Source organism: Coffea eugenioides, chromosome 9, assembly GCF_003713205.1.
Source record: "Coffea eugenioides isolate CCC68of chromosome 9, Ceug_1.0, whole genome shotgun sequence".
Classification (NCBI taxonomy): Eukaryota; Viridiplantae; Streptophyta; class Magnoliopsida; order Gentianales; family Rubiaceae; genus Coffea; species Coffea eugenioides.
In genome coordinates this window covers 41,042,815-41,064,018 of record NC_040043.1, presented here as the reverse complement: position 1 = coordinate 41,064,018, position 21,204 = coordinate 41,042,815, and the positions used below count along the sequence as shown (strand labels likewise).

The following is a 21,204-nucleotide window of genomic DNA, read 5'->3' as shown; positions in this document are numbered from 1 at the left end:
ACAGTCAGCAGCTGCAGTAGCCAGACATTTTGGTCATTTCATCAGTGCCCGTTAATTTTACCGATTTCCGTCAGGTTTACAATTTAGTTCAAAGCATGAGGTATCGAATTGTATATTTTGAAACCATAGGGGGTTTATTTGTATAATAGGTTTATTACATGGGATTTTTTTTATTTTTTATCCAATATATTTACAAGGTTGACTCTTTCTTTTCGAGTGTCAGGTTTGTCAAAATTGACGTAGATGAGATAAAACTAACTAAGAACAAAGCTAATTATTAAACACTTCAACTTTGGATGTTTTCTTATTATGTTATTCAGTTAGCCTTTTTTGACATTTCCTTCTATGCTCTTAATTAACATATGTAGAAGAAATACTATGTGTATTTAAAAATTAACTTTATTTTCGTGTAGGGTATGAAAGCATTTGTTTATGCGTAATTCTCCTTCAACTGATATGATACTTACTTTATATACATATTTTTTTTAATAACTTATATCTGTAATACTTTCTGCTTTCTCAATTTTATTGTATTTTTAAAAAAAATTATATAAAAAATTTTAAATAGAGGCACCCATCACTCGCGCGTTGCGCAGGCTTTCATCCCCTAGTTTATTTCATATTAAAGAAAGGGAATGCCAATTGTTGGTTGTTGAAACCCGAATGCAAAATGACTATTTTATGGTCTCGTTTAAGACGCAAGCGTCTTTGAACCTCGTACATTTCCAAATGCACCATCCCCCCATTGTTTGGGAAAGTGTACAAATTTTTTTTTTTTATCCTCTCAGGGCTTGTTACAGCAGTACATTTCACTCCTCCTGTTAAATCTCAACATACTAAACATGATAATTGCCTTGGAAATAAATTACAAAATCACAATAGTCCATAAAGGATTAAAGGAGTACTGGAAGAACTGAAGAAATGACGTTTTAATGTATAATCGTCTTTATGTGTTACAAGTCACAATACAAAGTGCAGAATATACAGGGGCACAAAATTTTTCCTAGCTATGATGGGAAATGCGAATGCCGACCCTCCTCTTTTACGCTCTGCTTCTTATTTGGCAACGAAAAAATACACTCCTCCCTCCACTTTCAGCTTGTCCCAGAGTTGTGGAAAGGATACACTAACAATAATAATTGCAGTAGTGAGTAAAAGTAAGTGCAGGAAATCTAAACCAAGCTTTAATGTTTATTCAGTAAGTAAGTAACATCAGTGGGTAATTACTGAAGTTTAACGAGCGGTAGGGAAGAGATTATATTAAACGGGCGGTGGCTGGCCAGCTTCCATCATCACAAGGAGAACAACCCTCTTGAGCAACATCAGTGATCTGGACACCGGAATCGTAGACCATCCCATTCTTCCAATCCGCAGGTAACGCATTTTTAGCCCACACAAACTTGCCATCGTAGCCAGCCGTCACCACCACCCGGAGCTGCAACGCCCCGCCTGGAACTCTGCTGCTATCCCAGACAGCGCCGTAGTTTCGGCTCATGAAAGTCCAGTTTGGTGAATCAACCTGTGTCAAATTCATCAACCAAAATACCAATCAGAATCTAATTTCCTCCTGACAAAGAGATGCAACAACTGATCAAATGCAGGGTTGGAGTGTTTACCTGAGCCACATCAACACCCACGATCTCCGTCTGGCCACCTTGGTACAAGAACTTAATGGCTAGATAATTATTACGCTTCTGGCTTGATTCTTCCACGCGAATGCCCAGATTCCTTCCGTAATCACAAGGAACCCTGCTCCAACCAAAACCAATCATTCATGTGCACTTCATTTGCTAGTTAGCACTCTACTATGTTTATGTTTATGGACACTCCAACCAGCCAACCAACCAAAATTTAAGAAGACAAACAGCATATATACATATGTATGTGGTAGGTATGGCTTTCCAAGTGGATCTCAAAGTCTGAACATCAACAAATGTAATCAGATCATTGTATTTGCCTTTGTAGTAGTAATTAAGCGTAACGGTCATGTTACGACCTCTACAGCTAAGCTAGCTGCATATTTCCCGGACAAAAGGGCCCCGACCTGACGCGAATGCTAATGGGCTGCTTTAGGCCCACATTACATCTAAGCTGTGTTAGTATTAAGTGTGTTTGGATAAATGAAACATTTAGCTTATATTATAAATATATTTTTTAATATATCTTTTAATATTTTTAATCATTTTTTTTATTTCACATACGTCATATCACAATTTTAAATGATACTTTATCCAAAGTGTTAGCAATAATCTTAATTTGAACTTTACTAACACAAAGACAAAACGGTCGAATTAGTCCGGCCCCACAACACAATTAATTAGTTTATCCTATTAGGAACTAATGATGGAGTTCCTAAACCACCACCCACAACAGCACACACAAACCACCAAACCCCCCCCCCCCCAAAAAAAAACCAAAAAAAATAAAAAATAAAAAAAAGACCTAGAGTTCTAAAAGAGCTATCTACATAGTGGAAAATGTTGTTGCAGTTGGTATTGTTAGGTACTACAAAAATGGTATCTTCTGGTCCCTCTGAAAAATTTTTAATAAAAAAGTGCCTTGCACGGATTGAGCTGTGTTGTAGCAGCAGCAGTATTATACTAACAATATAATATCACAAGTACTAGTAACATAGGATTGGTGGTGAGTGGTGACCTCTTGTATTCGACGTCAAGGATGCCAAGCTTCAAAATGTCTTGATCCTTGCCCTGCACAGCCATGGCCCTGAAAGCTCTGCTGCTAAGCACAAAATCCGTCTCATTATTGTTTTTATTAAGATCGGTGACGATCACCTTGGCCCCTTGCTTGGTACAGAGCTGTGTGTTCTTGCATCTTATCTGCAATCGCAATCTTTCATTGATAAGTATGCAGGTATAAATAAGTTAGCAGTGTTATTATAGCTTGATCATTGTTCAAGATCATGGCAACCTTGATGGAAAACAGTTGAACAATACTGCTACTGAAAAAGGAAATTAACCCAAAAAAAAGAAAGAAAGAAAAGGAATTTGAGTGGAGTGCGAAAAATAAGTGTGTACCTGAAAACATGCACCGCAACCTGCTCCATCTTTGTAAATGGCAGGAACAGCAGCCGCAAGATGGCCAGCGTTGAAACTTGTGGCCATTGAGCCATACCCACAAGCACCAGCTGCATTAATTTGATGATAGCAGCATTATCTCAGCGACAAACGAGGAAAGAAACGGAGAAAAAGTTTACATGTATAGGAGATGTTGATCATTTAAGAAATTAAACAAAATGTGTGTTGATGAGTGAGCGAGCGAGCGAGTGACACGTACATTGAAGTGCAGATGCTTTGTTGAAGAAAGCAGCTTTGGTGCGGTGGACGCAGCGATCACAAGCTGTGGCCGTAGAGGAGGAGGATATGAGAAGCAACAGACATAATAAACAAGCAAGGTCGACGACTGCAGGCATTCTGGGAGATGTAATTGTCTAATGCCTCACCTACTATCTGCCTAATTTTTTTTGTTGTACTACTAGTGTATTATATATGGAACCTAGCGAGCGAGTTCTGTCAACCAACCAGATGAGATCGTGTAATTATGTAGTAATACAGAAAGAAAGGGGATCAAAGAGGAGAGAAACAGAAGAGTAGAAGAGAGGAATCAAGAGGGGTGTACTGTAACTGTACTCGTCTCTTGGTCTTGGAGAGTACAACACTGAGGAGTGATGATGGGATATTTATAGCATACCTTTGAATTTGGGTGGGGTGTTTTATTTATTTATTTCATCATTCTTCTTCCTCCTCTTCTTCTTCTGCTGGGGTGGCATACGATACGATACCAGTAATAGTATATTTTACAGTGACGATAAAGTGGATAGCAATTGGCTCTTTCACTAACACTACTGTAGTTCTTGAAAGTAAGAGAGAGAGAGAGGGGATTCCATTCACCTCAGCATCAAATATCAATGGGGCACACGCGGCTGAGACAGAGAATATGGAACCAACGCTGCCGTTGGATTGGGGTGGGGTGGGCACTGGGCACAGGGCTGGGGACCCTTCCCTCTCTCGTTTGACAAATAGCCTATCCTTGTGTTCCTCAAGTCGGTCGGTCAGCGTGGACTCCGAACTTCTCCTCACCACTTTGGGTGCTATTCACTGCGCCCACCGACTCTCTCCCTCCCACCCCCCTCTCCACAAATCTCTCTCTCTCTCTCTATTATATATATATACACACACGTATCATCCCGTGCGTTTAACAGCTGGTAACAGCTGGTGCGTTTAACAGTTGCTTTGAAAGTTTGTTTGGACTGCATTTTTGTAAAAAAATTACCGTAACAATTTGATATATGCAACGAAAAAAGGTGACTAAAAAATATGTTTACGAAAAACGTTTGAAAAATTACAATCCAAACACACCGTAAACGTTGTGGACAATTTAATCAAGCAACAAATTTCCAGACGGTGTACTCTGATCAACCCTGATAACCATGGGTAAATCTAGGAATGTGTCTTTTCTTTGTTATTTTTTTTTTGTTAAAAAGAACAAAAAATGAAAAGACGAGAGATAATCACCGACTTTTAGATTGGTGGCCATCACCAATACATTAAAGTTTGGTGGGGGTGTGAGGCAAGGTTTGGTAAGGTTGAAACTTTATCTCCCACTAATTTGTCACAATTAAATGTGGCCTTATTTAAAAAATTCAGGTGAATCAGTCCGATCCGGTAATGATTCAGTCCCCTTCGAATTATCCCAGTATTTCTTCATGTCCTCCTCCTCCCATAATGTAGGAAGCTATCGCATCGACAGAAAAAAAAAAAGGAAAAGAAAAGACGAGAGACGATGAGTCAAGTACGGGTGTTTTTTGTTAATGAACTGGAAGCTAAGCTAAGCAGGACACTAACGCGGATTTAAAAAGCAGAATTCTGAGTTTAGCTGTCATCCACATATTAGTAATTGGAGTTTGGCATGGACCAATTGGCAATGATTAGTACTTATTCTTCTCTTTTTTCTTTTTTTTTTAAAAAAAATTTGGAATTGCCCATTGAATGGGATAGATAGGGACAAATCTTTACGCTAAAAAAAAGGACTTTTCTTCCGCTAAATAAGAAAAGCTGACGTGTTTCCTTGTTGAGAAGATAGGGCACACATCATACAATTACGACAAACCCACGACATCTTGGGTGAAAGTTGTTATGATTGCTTCACTCATCCTATGCACAACTACCCGTCTCCAGAGATTTACTAACAAACTAAACTATTTTTAAAAATATTTTTGACAAAAAAACAAATCCAAATCGGCCGGCCCAATCTAATTCGAAGACCACCGACATAACAGCTACTCAGTTAGAGAGAGGACCTTTTTGTCTTCCCCTGTTTCTAGCAGAGCAGTAATGCAAATGGGCAGTACGCGTCCACCGTCCTTCTCAGGTCACTGTGATGTGAATTCACATTTCACAATTGTTGTAGCAATGTTGACCAAACCAATTGCTACTTACTACTAAGTAGTAATGCATATGTGGTTGTAGTATTTTTTTTTTTAAAAAAGAGTTAAAACTCAGTAATAAACAACTCTTAAGTTTAGGGACGGCAACGAGTGCGAGTGCTTGCCCACAGGAGAAGTAATGAGGTGGGGGATGGGGGCGAGACGGGAGCGGAGACGGAAAATTTTTCTCCCGCTGTTTTAAATGAGCCGGGGGGTGGGGGATGATACCTCGTGCCGTCCCATCCACTGCTTTAATTTATTAATATAAATAAATGTAATATATTATATAATTTAATAATAATAAATTTAGAATATTTGACAACTAAATATAACTTTTATCTCATTTTTATTCAAATTTTTAATTGATATTTAGCAAAATTATATTACGCATTCTATGAGTATTTCCAAATATTATCTATACAATCTAATTAAATTTCTTAATTTTCTTGATCTTTTATTTCGACACTTTTTTTGTTTCATTTTCCTATTTTCACTGTTTTCAGCTTCGTATCTTATTTTATTTTATTTTATTTTTTAAATTTAACTTTGATCTATTGAATAAAGACTTCTAGAAAAAAAAATCTAATTATCACTCGTGAAAAAAAGTGGGGTAGGGTGAGGCAGGGCAGGTGGTGGGGGAATTGAGGCAAGGAGTGGAGCATGGGCGAGGGAGGGATCCCCGCCCCCTTTGCCATCCTTACTTGAAGATCTCAAATTTCTTTCTCGACCATTATTACAAAGCATAACACTTTAGTCAATAATTGCTTCCACATTGTGTAATTTGATATACACACTACTCAGCAACTGGCATCCATCTACAAGCTAGCAACAACAGATCATCTGTCTCACTTTTTTTTGTCACATTCTCTCTTATTTTTTATTATATTATTATTTCTCCTTTATAAACATCATATTTTAATTCTTTTTGTATCTTTAAAATCCAATACCTATTAACTGAATAACACAAAATTTAATAAACTCAAAATTCAAAATGCATAAAAAAAGGAGATTTTTTTACGAATCTTCTACTGTATTTTTTAATTTTTTATTATATATTACTTTTTTGAGAGTTATATATATTTTGTACTCAATTAACAGTAATTGAATTTTAAGGAAACAAAAAAGAAATAAAAATATAATATTTATGAAAGAAAAATAGTAATATAATAAAAAGTGAAGCATAGAGTGAGGCAGAAAATCCGTTGCGCAAACTAGTGCCTGTATAGCTTATTCCCCGGATTTATCTCTCTGAAGTTCTTAACCTGCCTTCTCGGATATAATCGCTATCAGATCTTGTCGAGCTTTTTCCAAGGCACCTAACAGGTTCTCAGGCTTCCTTCCACCCGCCTGAGCAAAATTAGGCCGCCCTCCCCCTCCTCCTCCGCACATCTTAGCTACAGGCCCTATGAATTTTCCTGCTTGCAATCCCAGTCCAACAACTCCTGGACTAAAAGCAGCGATGAGACTCACTTTTTCTTCGCCCGGGCGGGACCCCAAGAACACGGCTGCTGGATCCTGCAATGCATCCAATAGATAGTCGGCAGCACTCCTCAGCGCATCCCCATCAACATCATCCATCGACTCAACTAGCACCCTGGGTGACCACATATCACAACAAACATCAGCACCTCTTTTGGTGTCACGCTTCATCTGGATTCTTCAATCAGTTCCATTTCAGACACTATAGTGAAGAGAAATAAAACAGGAATTCCACGTTGAAGTGCCCATAAAATTTTGCTATCAAATTGCTCCATGTGATTAGTCAGATGTGACCGAAACCCCTTTGGAATCCGAAGCTCGTAACACTTGAAGAGCCCCGGTGTTCTTTGAATTCTCGTTTTTAAGTTCAAAAGCTAAAATATTTCTCCATATGATGTTTTCAGTAACTTCACTTGATTAACCCAGCTACACTTAATTTGTCAGCATGTATATGCAGAATGAGTAATACTTTTACCTGATTTCTCTTGAAGTTCCAACAGACAATGCTTTGCACGTAATTGTTGAGGCTTTGAAGATTGCTGCTTTAGCATTTGCAGCAGAAACTTCATTTCTTGCGGCTCGTAATTCTTCCAAAAGTGCCTCCACTCTAGTTGTGACGTCTTCAGCTTTTACCTTCACCAATACTGAGTTTTAGTTCCAACAGATGAAAACAGCTAGTAATGATATTCAACTTCTTCCTCGTTAGAAAGATCCAGTCAAAAAACAGAATGAGAGGATTTGTTCATCTGAAACTAAGAAGACAAAACCTCAAAGTACTTTGTTACTCTCACGCTGGATAAAAAGTCAAATTTCAGTCAAAAGATGAAAAGAACTTCTCGCAAATATCCGCATGGCAACAAGATACAACTTCAAAACTTTTTAAGCAGTGAATTGAGTGAAAGTAAAGCATACTTTGAGAGTCGAGCAAAGCTGCTTCATATAATTATCTCTGGCGAGGATATGCTCAATAAATGCATCCCCAGCAACAGCTTCTATTCGCCTGATTCCACTTGCAATCCCCTGTTCAGATATTATCCTAAACCCACGCAGCTCAGAGGTGTTGTTGACGTGGGTGCCCCCACAGAGTTCCATAGAGACCCCTGGGACCTCTACAACGCGTACCTGTGGGTCATGAAGGTACTTAAAGGTTCAAAAACAGCAAACCTCGAGGCTAAATCTACTTTTCCCCGTTGGCATTAGAAGGATGTTACTCCTCAGAAGTAGCATATATCAAACCTATTTCTTTTACTCATAGATTGCAGTTTTGTCAATCAAAGCACTAGGTCATTGAACATCCATTACAACCTATATTTCCTATTGGCAGAAACCAGTTTTTAACTCCAAACAGGTTTGATTTCTTTTTTGGCTGCTTTACCAAGATAAAAGAATCTGGGATTTGTAGAATACAAGTAATTTCAAATGCATTACAAATTATAAAAAATAGTAGGTTAATTGTTGATTTAAATTGTCTAAATGTAAGCATGTTTTGCTGATCTTCCTGGAATCCTCTTGTCTTAAAGATTCAATAGGAAAAAGCATAGCAGATAATTTTTCTTCATGTATTAAACTTCCATGGGAGCAGCCAGTAGCAAAAGTTTCACCTGTAAGTATGGCATTTAGAAAATGGTTAACTAAATCAAGATCCATAGGTTTTCTCCAGACTCCAAACTAGATTTGTATTTTCTCGTAATTCTACCTGGATATGCAATGCAGACCATTCAATATACGTATTGAAAGTTGTAGCTAAGGAAGTTATACCTGATCTGCATATTTTTCTCCAAACATGGCAATAGCTCCTGCTCTTTTAGCATTCGTCAAAGGCATAACTTTTGTTTCAAGAAGTGTTGAATCCGAAATCCATCTATTTATAAGGCCTTCAATTTCCATGAGCTCATCATCCATAACAGGTCGGTGGAAATTGAAATCGAACCTAAGGCGGTCAAAAGCCACCAGGGAACCAGCTTGTGATGTTTCCTCACCTAGTACTTGTTTTAGTGCTGCTTGGAGCAAATGAGTAGCGGTATGATGAACCTAGAGAACCAAAAAATGTCAAAATTGTGTGAGGCTGGAAAGACAAGAAAATTCTGAAACCAGCTTAACATCCATAATACAATCTACAATAAACTGCAAAATCTTCCAACTGCAACATTGGCTTCTACAGTCCCACACCAATTTAAAATGGATGCTAGCTTGCAGCAATATAAGCAGTACCTTAGCCCTTTGCCTCAGCTTTGCATCCACTGCAGCTTCAACTTCGAAGCCAACCTCTATAACACCTTGTGTGACAGTGCCTTTGTGAAAGAATATGTTCCCTTGAGATTTCTGAACATCGTTTATCTCAACAGCAGCTTTCTGATGGTTTCCAGCGTTGGAGACATATAAAATACCATGATCTCCAATTTGACCTCCAGATTCAGCATAAAATGGGGACCTATTCAGTAGAACTTCTACTTCATTTCCTTCGGAAACTTGAATGACAGGATTGCCATTTACCAATAGACCCTCAATCACTGCATTTGCGCAAAGGGTGTCATACCCAACAAATTCCGTGTCTGGAACCTTTTCTGTCAAATCAGCACTATTCTCAACCCCTAGTTTGATGACATTGTGTGCTGCCTGAGATTGGCGTTTTTGGTTCTCCATCTCAGCATCAAAACCATTCATATCAATACCTACACCACGTCCATCAGCGACTTCCTTTGTTATTTCCACAGGAAACCCATATGTGTCATACAATAAAAATGCATCCTTGCCAGATAGACAAGGAGCAGTCCCACTTTTCTCCGAATCTAGCAATGCCTCAGCTAACATTTGCTCCAGAAGCTTTTCTCCTCTCTCAAGTGTCTGTACAAAACGTAGCTCCTCCCTCTTCAATTCCTCAAAAATGCGGGCAGCTCTATTCTTGACATCTGAATCAATATGCATACTTAATTGAATCACTCTTTCTGCAAGAACTGGTAAAAATGCACCTTCTATGTCCCCCAGACCATCTCCCTTAATTCCGAGTAACCTGCCCATTCGAACAGCTCTTCTGATAAGCCTCCGTACTACATAGCCTCTACCAATATTGGATGGGATGACCCCATCTGATATAAGATAAACAATTGCACGCATATGATCTCCAATAGTCTGAAAACAGTAGAAAAGGCAGAATAACAACAAGAACAAAGATAAAAGCATGGTATAATTTATGAATAAATTCTTCTTTCACATACTTTGAGATATCTTTGGGTACAATCATCTGCAACAGCATATGAGACATTTGCCAATTCAGACGCCTTCTCTATAATTGGAAAGATTAAGTCAGTTTCATAATTGTTCGGAACCTGCAGATTCAAAGTTTACAACATGAATAATTTGCTATTGAAACAGTTGATCCATTTTACAAGTTACAAATGGAAATTCAGTTGATCGGAACAGCCAAACTTGAACAACCTCTCAATACTGACTGACAGTAATGCTGACACAACCAGTAATAAATATCGTCTCTTTGACATCAACTAAGTTGTCATTCCTTAGGACATCAATGTTTGGCTAAGCAACTACCTTCTGAAGAATTCGAGCCACGCGCTCTAAGCCTAGCCCCGTATCTATATTCCTCTGCTTTAAGGACTCAAGTGAACCATCATCCTTCTTGTTGTATTGCATGAAAACAAGATTATAAAACTCTATAAATCTGGTATCATCCCCGAGATCCTGAATATCATCAGAGCAGAACAGTGAAAATAACAAAGAGAAAAATGTAAGTAGAAATATAAATTCTGATTTGTACTTTATAAATAATGTTCAAGAATCAAGAGAATAACTACAGGAAAAAAGAAAAGGCAGCATTTGAAAGTTTAACTTGATCAAAACTTACGACATTTGACTCTCCCCTCTCAGGATGAAAATCATAATAAATTTCCGAGCACGGGCCACATGGACCAGTTACTCCACTGCTCCAAAAATTGTCATCTTCCCCAAGTCTTTTTATACGCTTTGCAGGAACACCGACCTGAACCAAGAAAGTATATAAAATTAAGTCAATAGCACTGCCAACTCTGCCTCCACTCAAATCAAATAGTCAGTATGTGTTTAGTATTTTGTGGCACAGTTAGACATGCAGCCGCAATGGTTAAAATCTATCTAATTTGACAAGAATAGGTTCTTCCAGGAATAAGGAAAATATTCTTTGATGATTAAAAAACTAGTGAAGCAAAATATCTACAAAGAATAACATGCATATAAGATGCAAGACGCAGATCCTTGGAATGAACATAAATCAACGTCGAAAAAATATAATGTTCCTGGCATACTTCATCTTGCCAGATTGCAAAAGCCTCATCATCATCTTCATAAACGCTAATCCATAACCTGTCAGCTGGCAATCCAAACCTATAAATAAGCCAAAAGAAAAATAGTTTGAAATGGTTGTGAACTGTTGTAGACTAATCTAGCTTTTCATATCAGAGATCTAAATTACTTTTCAAGTCCAACTTGCAGCAGCAATTCCTGACGAATATTACGGGAGTTGCAGGAAATACAATGTGGAATACAGAAAAAGATATTTCAATAGTAGGAAAGATACCCACATGAAACAGTACAACATAGGGGAATGATTTGGTATGCCAAGCTCAGAGAAATACCAAGCATCACTAGGTGAGCTATTAAATTTCACGGAGGGAATTACTGTTTTAATAAAAACCAAACCGTGATCAAGGAATTTTAATCTGGATACAGAGCTGCATCTGTAGGCTGATAATGTAATCTAATGACGCAGAATATAACAAGCATCCATAAAAAAATACATTTTCATAATATTAAAATTGTCTGGATGAGCTGCAATTTGGAACCTACAAATACTTCAGCAAGTCCAATACTTAATTTACGGACCCTTACAGGTAAAAGCAATAAAAAGAGTTGACAAAGTTGTTTGCACTCATCAATAAAAACAAAACTTAGTTGATAGATTGTGGTAAGAAAATCTAATAATGTAAAAGCAGATAGAGGTCTCTCCAAAAGAATAACAAAACAAAATTTAGTTGATCAACTATGGTAGGAAATTACTAAGTTAACAAAACATGCCTACTTAGTATCCTTTGAATGATCCAACAAGACAAAAAGGTCCTGCTCCCTCCTTCCCAAGCAAAAAAAAAAAAAAAAGTGCAAACAAAAGGCAGAAAGCAAAATGATTCAAAACAGATCCAGTGAAGACTTGCTACATAAGGGTTGATTAGCACATGATGGCAAGAAAACTGAAAGTTCATCATCCATAAAAAAAAAGATGCATATATACATATGTATATATGTACAGGAAAAAAAAATTATAAGTTGTGGATGTCACTTAATTGATTGTGTAACCCATAATCATGCAACTAACATGAGATAAATTGCAAAAGTAATTTTAAAGATCCTGTCATTAATGATTTATTGACTAAAACATGGAAATGAAAAATTGCAATACTTACTCAATTGTGGAGAGCTCCCAGGCCCATTTAATTGCTTCCTTCTTGAAGTAATCCCCAAAACTGAAATTCCCAAGCATCTCAAAAAAAGTATGATGACGAGATGTTTGGCCTACATTCTCAATGTCATTTGTACGTATGCATCTTTGGGAAGTTGTAGCTCGAGGAACTTCTCTGGGCACCTGAGCAATAATGCACTACCATAGTTAGAGTAGCATCAAGAGTTGCATTACATGTAACTCTATATAGAGAAAATAACCACAAAATGGTACATGGAAGAGCTAGACTAATTATCATAGTTTAAAATGCATTAATGCTAGGTGTAATGTTCTCCCGCAGGGGGAAAAAGGAACAAGTTTCCCTTAGTGTGAAGGGATTTAGTGTTTGCAGCTTCAGTAGTTCGACATATTTGATTTTTTCCAAGGGAAAAAAAAAACTTGAAAACACCTTTCCAAGAAATATGGGCTTGAACTGAAGCATTCCAGCAATTGTTAGTAAGACAGTTGGATCATCTGGCACAAGAGAAGCACTAGGAAGAATCTTATGACCTCTAGCAGCATAAAATTCAAGAAATCGCTGGCGAATGGAGTCACCACTATTGGGGAGATCCTTCACTTGATCTCCAACAAGTTTCTTAGTCGCAGGTTGCACCGAAGCTGAAATCAAGATCCTAAAAAGTTTTATACCTCTAGAAATGGAGCATCTGAAAAGAAACTATGGTTTCATGACACAAAAATCAAGATGAAAACAGGAAAAGATATTACGTACCTCTTGCTGTTAAGTGTACTCGCCTGGAATGCACAGAACAGGAGCTATTAGGATAAACAAGCTCCAGTGACTGTAAAACAAAGCCAGGAAAACTCCTCCAACCTGTTGTTGATGTTAATGATAAATTATTATACTTTTAAAGGTGCTAAACCAATAAGAAAATGAAATGGTATACTCCTACGCCATTTAAACGAACTTTTATAACAGAAAAGAATCCAAGCCCCATAATCTGAAGTATAAACTAATGAAATTCCAGATGCAAAACTAATGAAATTTGATAACTTTGACCACTAAATAATGAAGCTACTCATATTAATCTCTAAAGATGAGTAGGACAAGCTGAAACAAATATAAAGAACAATTTTCTATCGAGTACCTGAGGTGTGTCAAGGTTGGATGATTCCACTTAAAGCTATAACAACATGAAGCGATCCCCAGTAAAATACTAAGATGACAGTCACCGAGGCCCTATTTCTCGGAACTCCATTTTGGGTATAGATTACTTTTGTTGTACAAGTTCCAGTTACCGTCTAAGTACACTACTATTTGGGGGTTATCCGAAACAAAATACCAAACAAACCTAAATTGATCACCATCAAGATTAAGAGATGGATAAACAGCATAAAAGTAATAAACTTAGATAGAGGAGGGACTAGACTTACCAGTGGAAGAGGGAGGATAGCAATGGGATTGGGGGACACGGAATCTTGAAGCGGGAAAAGGGACTAGTAGAGCTGCTTTCCCGCCAAAGCTGCAGGGCACCTTCAAGCTCCCCATCTTACTTGCCACTTTTACCTTCAAATTTGGTGGGTGGTTATGTCCGTCGCATATGGCCTCTACTCTACTCTCGTCTCTTCTCTATTATGGGGGAATGGAGGGCAGAAGTACAACTCAGAAGTTCTTCTTACCTCCTGGGAATGATGGGATATCATGTCGACATAGTTACGATCAATCTCCTCTCCATTTTCCCAGCCCTCAGGAGGTCCCTGATTCCTTTGGCTACTACCTCCAATTTTTACTTATCCTAAAGGAGCATTAGGATATTCCGCTACTCCTTCAGTCAGCAGTTTTTTTTTTAAATAACTTCCATCAATAAAGCTTTAAGATTTTGTCTCTTCTTCTTCTTCTTCTTTTCTCTTCTTTTGGTTGGCGGAGAGCGTCAGGGTGAGGGTAGCTAATACGTGGGGAGTATTAGAGTCAAAGGTTTGAGAACCCATGGATAATTGACCTACCTGCATTTTTTTTTAATTTTTATATATAGACACAAAATATGATTTTTTAAAAATAAATAAGTAATTTCGTTTTTCCAATTTGAGAGAGTGCAATTGGTTTATAAGTTTCATTTATAAAGGTTATGACTTTGTTTTTTAGAATATAATTTAATTGATCTAGAATTAATAAAAAAGGGTAATGCTTATTGCACTTTATTTTCCTCGTGCAAAATTTTTATCTTATTGAATTATTTATACATCAAGAAGGGAGGGTTGGATTAGATGATAATGTAAGAGAAATTGTAAGTAAGGGGTCTTAGGTTCAAATTCAAGATCTCCCACTTATGCAAAAAAAAAGTCCTAATTTTAAAATTTCATATTTAGCTCAAAAGCATTTGATTAAGAACATTGAAGTTGAGGAATGATTCGAACCTTTTATTGAATTACAAGGAAATTAATTAATGGATTTTAATGTAATTGTATTGGTTTCTGGATGATTGTAGTTTCTCTTTTTTTTTTTTGTTTTATTTTTTTATGAAGTTGAGGAATGATTTGAACTTTTTATTGAATTACAAGGAAATTAATTAATGGATTATAATGTAATTGTATTGGTTTCTGGATGATTGTAGTTTCTCTTTTTTTTGTTTTATTTTTTTATGAATGCGTATTTGTAGGCATGAGACTTTTTTTTTGGTTAATTATGCGTTGATTGTCAGATGAAAATGTGAAATACATCGTTTTTGCTTTATACCAAAAAACTAAATAATAAAAGAAATGGAGCATTCAATGATCCGACCTTCTCCCAACGAATACTTGGATTGTAAGTTATTTGCCCAAATATATTTGTTTACATCACCATTACAATTTTCAATACACCTTTTTATCTTCCCAATTACCTTTTTATCTCACATACATCACATCACAAAAAGTGCTACAGTAAAAATATCTCAAATAACTTACAATCCAAACACACACGTCTATTTCTGAATATCCACTAATATGCGAGACTTAAAGAATGGCTCACCTACAAGGTGCTAGACAAATACTCATATTATATATATCCACTCCTATTTGGGGTTTCTTTTTTTTTGAGGGGGGTTGTTTTTCATCAAACTTCATTAAAAAAAAATGGTCGAACTTGAGCCTATTAAATATTAAACCGAATCAAACTCAAGCTTAAATTTTTAGCTCATTAAGGATTGGAACTCAAATTTGAGCTCAAGTCTAAAAAATTTGAATGGAGCTTCGACCATTTATGAACAATAGGGGGAGAAAAATGCTTCGTATGCACATGTTGTGTTCATGCTTCCTGCTTGAATTGATAAGAGCAATTGATGATCTGGAAGTTGACATCTTATTTCCACAGCGATTCCTGTTGAAATTGACAGAACCGGTCCTTTCAAGTTCTAAATTTCGTGTTATAAAGCCTCGAACGTCCGTGTTAGCAGCATGATCAGTTCCAAGAAACTTGTCAAGATGGCCAGGAAATGGCAGAAGTTATCAGCAATTCACCGGAGGAGAATCTCATTTCCAACCAGAGACAGCGAAGACGAAACTTTTAAGAGAGTTGTAGCACAATATCAAAGGTGGAGGCAGCATAGCTGGAGATCTTCAAAAAGCTTAGCTCCTATCAATTACTACTACTGGTTATTGCTCATCATCATCCTTGTGCCAAGAAAGGAGAGATGACCAATTGCTAATCGGCTTTGGAATCATCAGATTATGCAGGCATATATAGCTCTGAATGTCATATTTATTCTTTGATCTTTTCCAGTGACAATTGTCCTGTCGGGAGCTACACTTGGCTCTTTCATCCTCAAAACATGTAGTAGTAATTAGAAACCAATTCATCTGGTGGCAATTAAACCATAAATTCAGGCTGCCATTTGTATCCGTGGACTAGCTAGCCTAGATCTGTATTGGATGTGGAATAGACCTTGGGCAAATTCCTGAATTATGTCCTTACTCCAGATCAAAGCGCGCCTTTTAAGAGTTTCATACATCAAAATCTCAAGCTACAACAGTTTTATTGTTTTTTTTAATGGTCTGGAGGGGTATCCTGGAATCACCCGGACTAATCTCTTCCAAGTTAGGCAGAGCTCGCTCCAAAGATGCCCAACAACGGTAGCAAGTGGGTGTCGAATCTGGAATCTTGCTGTAAAGACAGACGATCGAAACCAGCCGAGCTATCCACTGGGAGCTACAACGGTTTTATTGTGGCATTCTTCTTTTATGTCGTCATGCATGGTCTAAGAATGAATATATAAGGGCTGCACTCCCAAGTTTCAAGTAGTCTAATGTCCCCCTTTTGTAATATATGTGATTTGTACTTCACAATTGACGAGGTGATTTTCGGACTGATGAACCGAGTCTACAGCACAAATATACCTGTCAAGATAAAGACACAACCGGGATTGTATCCTTTGATCTAGCTCCGATGCTAAATTTAGTTATGTAAGGGATCAGAGTAAAAGCAACACTAGTTGGGTGAGTTATAAACAAGAGAGAAATTAAGTCAAAATCCTCTCTTTTCACTCAAATGGAGGGGAGTATTTCTAGCAAAGAGATTGACAAGAGAAATGATGAAATCTACTTCTCGCTACTTGCAAGTAGTCAACCTAGGGCGGCGGTGTCAAAGGTAGGTTTGGGCATGACAGCAGCGGTAATCATATCAGCCTCTCTGGCATGAGTCAATTTTTGCCTGTAGATATCAGACGTCGAGTAATCAGACATATCCAACTGATCGAAGTGGACTCCCCTCGAGAGTACGAAGATGAGGATGAATAACAAGATAGCCGAGGTGGTCATCTCGATCGAAAACATATTAGGTTGAATCACCTCGACGATGAGTCTAGTCGAGTCGAAGAATCTGAGGTGAGTGTACACAACAACTGACATTGAACAATCCTCACGAGAGAGCAAGCATAGACCATCAAAGGTAATTTTCCCCAACCTATTTTTCAGAGAGACGACGGAATTCTGAAACCTAATCAAGATCATGGTTTCTACCAAAAAAAAAAAAAAATCAAGATCATGGTCAAAAAAGAAATGGGTACAAGTAATTGGCCGTCGCATTTCTAGGACAGCATTTTTCAAAGGGTACTTAATCAACACTAGCGAAAACATCAACATGGTATGAAAGTGAAAAAGATTTGTAGAAGATGGGGTTCCCTCAACCGGAGGAAAAGTTTTAGGTCCAAGATCCACCTTGTGCAGCTCCGGCAAGTGGATTTCATAATGGTTGACTTTTCCCACTTTGGCCTGAGGGGATGACTACATGGATAGAAAGTCGTCCAAAGCTGTGATAAAAGTTAATTTAACTTCGGACATTCAAAAGTTGGAAAAATTTGTGAAATCAAGGAGAGACAACTTTCTCCGTAGTACTAGTTTCTAGCTAGTGAAGCTGGAAATGTATTCCGTGCTTTCTGAAACTTGAAAAAAGAAAACGAATACCAATAAACTTTCTATTCTATTCTGTTTGAATTGCTATTTTTAAAAATATTTATAAAAAAATATATTGTAACGATTTAATATATATAAAATAAAATAATAAATGATAAATATGTTTATGAAAAACGATCACAATCCAAACAAGAGCAATAATTGGCCGTTGAAATATTCAGCAGAAGTGAGTAGATAGTAAACGACCTGCACTAGCTGCCATTTACAAGTCGCATTTGACGAATGCTCCGTTGCAGCTAGCATACACAATCCCGGAGTTCCAAAACCAAAACCCAGATGGGTTTGACCTAGGAACAAAAGAACCTAAATGCGAACAACGGAACTAGGGCGTGAAGGGACCGTCATCCCCCAGTACTTGACTGCGAAGTACGTATAGAAGAGTAGCTAAGACCTAGGAGTAGGACTAAAAGATTTCAAATGCTGTAAAAACCTATGTAGATTATTGATATTGGAGAGGGAAAAATCATAGTGGAATCCAGATGTCAAACATTACATATCCGTATTACTGTCGTATTAAGTACATATGCAAGTATACTTATAATGGAGGAGCCCAGAGCTACGATATGGTCAACGGGTAGTGGTACCATGCCGTGCGTGGAAGTCCCGTTTGCGATTTGGTGCATTCTCACTTGTTTGCCCATTTCTGAAAGTCTTTTGCTTGTTGATGTGTACCTGTGTGAAGGAATAATTCGGACTGAATTTATTAATGGATAATTTCAAAACCACTCTCAAGATTTTTGATAATTACACTTAAATACCCTCTAATATTAAAAAGGGATAATTTCAGATACCTCTCCTAAGGTTTTTGATAGTCTCACTCTCCTCTCCTGTGATTTTAAAAATACCACAAACTTCCCCTAAAACTAAATAGGCAGTCTCAAAGTAGACCCAATTCAAAAATACAAACAATAAAAAATGGGGAGTTGGAGAGAGAAACAACTATATACCATAAATGCCCCGATTATCTTGCATTAGTGATTTTATCAATATGACTAAATACTAATTTGCCTATAAACACCTTACACGGGGTGATCTATGAGGTACAATCAGTTTACAAACATGTACATTATGTTAGATGTTAGTTACTTGCCTGTTTCTATATTAGTTAAAGACTTCTAATTTATCGTTAATTGCATTAATTGTGTTTATAACTAACTTCACCAAATTTGTCCTGATAATCACGAAATATTAGCTAACTTGTGAGGGTATTTAAGTCTTTTTGGCCATGATGATGTAAGAAATGGGACCTAAAATTCAGACATGGGAGGTTTGTGATATTTTTGAAATCACAGGGGAGGAGAGTGAGACTGTTAGAAAGCTCAGGGGAGGTATCTGAAATTATCCCTATTAAAAATTATGCTACCCTCTCCTTGAATGACAATTTTTTATAACAATTTCAGCCCTTGTCATGAAAAGCCTCCTTAAAAATTGAGAACAAGTACTGACACATGATTTTCTACCAAATTTGCCCTCATTGTATGTAGGAGAAAACATGTACCATCTTTTTTTTTTTATGAAATTAACAAAATAAAAAAAAAGGAAAAATATTGGCTTTCCAATGAGCCTCTCAGGATAGCAAAGAATACATGTAGGAAGTCAGCTTTTGACTATTAAAACCAAAAAGAGCCGTTGCACCATCAATTGTAGTCCTGGCAACATATTAACGAGAGCATATGTGAAAAATATGCATTCTATTTTCCAGAGAAGGCATTGTTTGGTGAAGTTAGTTATGACCTTCACCAAGTATTACAGATTCACACATTGACTAGCACAGAAGTTGAAGAACAAGTTTGTTTTCTCAAGTTATCACAAGAGCTCAAATCATGGAGGAGCATCATTGAGGATCAAAAACAAAATTTGTGACCGCAGATGCAATGTAGTAATTAGAATTTCAAAAAGTGAAAGAAATTCAAATAGATTATATTTCTATTGCACCAATTTGTAACTATTTCAAGTGGTATAATGGTAATAAAGAAGAAGAAGTAAGTAGCAGAAGACGATAGCTTGTTTGATTTTTCACATTGGATAAAGGATCACCAATTTAAGGATATATTTGGTTTCTTGAGTTATCTCTTAGTAGAGCTAGTTTGGGTTTTCTCAAAATAATGGCACCGTATGACATCTTGTGTCCTCAAGTTGTTACACCACCAGCTAATTGACATAAAGAAATATAAAAACATTTATATTTGATTCAATTTCGTTTTCTCGTTTTTTTTTTCAATAGCAGAAAATGCATAACCTTTTTAGGGCAATTTGGTCATTTGGAAGCTATCGAGGGCAACATTTGGTCACATCTATTTGAAAAGGGAGGATTGTGTGATTTTCAATATTATAGGGTATTTAAATGTAACTATAAGAAACCTTAAGAGAGGTTCCTGAAATTATCCCATTTATTAAGCATTTGATGTGAGTTCGGTTTTCAACGAGTTTGAGTTCGACTTCGAGCATGAATTAAAGTATCGAATCAAGTTTGAACTTAAACATATTTTGCGTTCGAATAAATTTTAATATTTTTTATTAAAAATATTTATTTATAGGGATAATTTTAGAAATCTCTCTCGAGGCTTCTGATAATTTCATATAAATACCCTTTAATATTAAAAATTACATTGACCTTACATTGATTGACATATTTAATAATAAAATCAACCCCTATCATAAAAAAATAACCTCAAAAGTGAAGCAAAAATACTAGCACATAATTTTCTTCCAAATTTACCCTCCTTGTCTCTAGAAGAAAACAATAAACACTCTTGATGAGGAAAATGACAAAAAAAACAAAAGAAAAAGATTGCCATTAGTTTGATCCTCTCGGGATAGCAAGAAAAAACATATAATAAGCTACACTTTTGACCGTTAAGTCTAAAAAGAGCGGTTGGTTGTGCAACTGATCTTTCATGCCAAAATATAAGGGTGGTGAAAATGCCAAAAAAAAAAAAAATCATGCCAACTTTAATTGAAGATATTCTATGAACAAAGTCATATGCGACCATCATCAAGTAACACAAAGACACATTCACAAGTATAGCATATAATCTTCTAAGAAGTTTAAATTATATCCATGACAAGTATTAGGTGCCATTAACATTAACATGATAAAAAAACAATTAATACATAGAAAACTTGTAAGTAGGTTTAATAAACCAAAAAAAGGTTTGATTTTTTACCTCTAGTTATTTTGATGGAGCCTAAATTGTGGTATATTAGTCACCTTTTTGCACAAATCCATCACCAAATGAAGTATCATGAATGGCTGAGCCTCTAATACCCTGATTTTTTAAAGCTATTTTGGTTTTTCTAAGATAATGATATTACAAGTGCTACTTGGCCCTTTAAGTATATATACCTCCAACTATTTGGTGCCAAGTAAAAGAAAAAATTTATATTTTAAAGCAAT

The 21,204-nt window shown here is 36.7% G+C and overlaps 2 protein-coding genes across 4 annotated transcripts; both read right to left on the bottom strand.

The window, feature by feature from the left end:
- Positions 1–893: 893 nt before the first annotated feature.
- LOC113783123 (expansin-like A2) lies at positions 894–3,745 on the bottom strand. Of its 2 annotated transcripts, XM_027329169.1 has the most exons (6): positions 3,295–3,745; positions 3,036–3,145; positions 2,656–2,837; positions 1,617–1,749; positions 1,228–1,519; positions 894–1,126 (listed from the first exon to the last, which is right to left on the bottom strand). In XM_027329169.1, the coding sequence occupies exons 1-5, from the start codon at positions 3,428–3,430 to the stop codon at positions 1,256–1,258; spliced, it is 825 nt and encodes a 274-aa protein (XP_027184970.1). In that variant the 5' UTR covers positions 3,431–3,745; the 3' UTR covers positions 894–1,126; positions 1,228–1,255. The 2 variants fall into 2 exon arrangements, with proteins under 2 accessions (XP_027184970.1, XP_027184969.1); XM_027329168.1 differs by having other exon boundaries at positions 894–1,519.
- Positions 3,746–6,558: 2,813 nt separating this feature from the next.
- LOC113782822 (alanine--tRNA ligase, chloroplastic/mitochondrial) lies at positions 6,559–14,205 on the bottom strand. Of its 2 annotated transcripts, none has more exons than XM_027328750.1 (13): positions 13,797–14,205; positions 13,135–13,236; positions 12,814–13,022; positions 12,370–12,548; positions 11,218–11,296; positions 10,782–10,916; positions 10,469–10,618; positions 10,138–10,248; positions 9,134–10,051; positions 8,681–8,953; positions 7,835–8,044; positions 7,398–7,555; positions 6,559–7,037 (listed from the first exon to the last, which is right to left on the bottom strand). In XM_027328750.1, the coding sequence occupies exons 1-13, from the start codon at positions 13,909–13,911 to the stop codon at positions 6,701–6,703; spliced, it is 2,976 nt and encodes a 991-aa protein (XP_027184551.1). In that variant the 5' UTR covers positions 13,912–14,205; the 3' UTR covers positions 6,559–6,700. The 2 variants fall into 2 exon arrangements, with proteins under 2 accessions (XP_027184551.1, XP_027184552.1); XM_027328751.1 differs by having other exon boundaries at positions 9,134–9,932; positions 10,138–10,205.
- Positions 14,206–21,204: the final 6,999 nt, after the last annotated feature.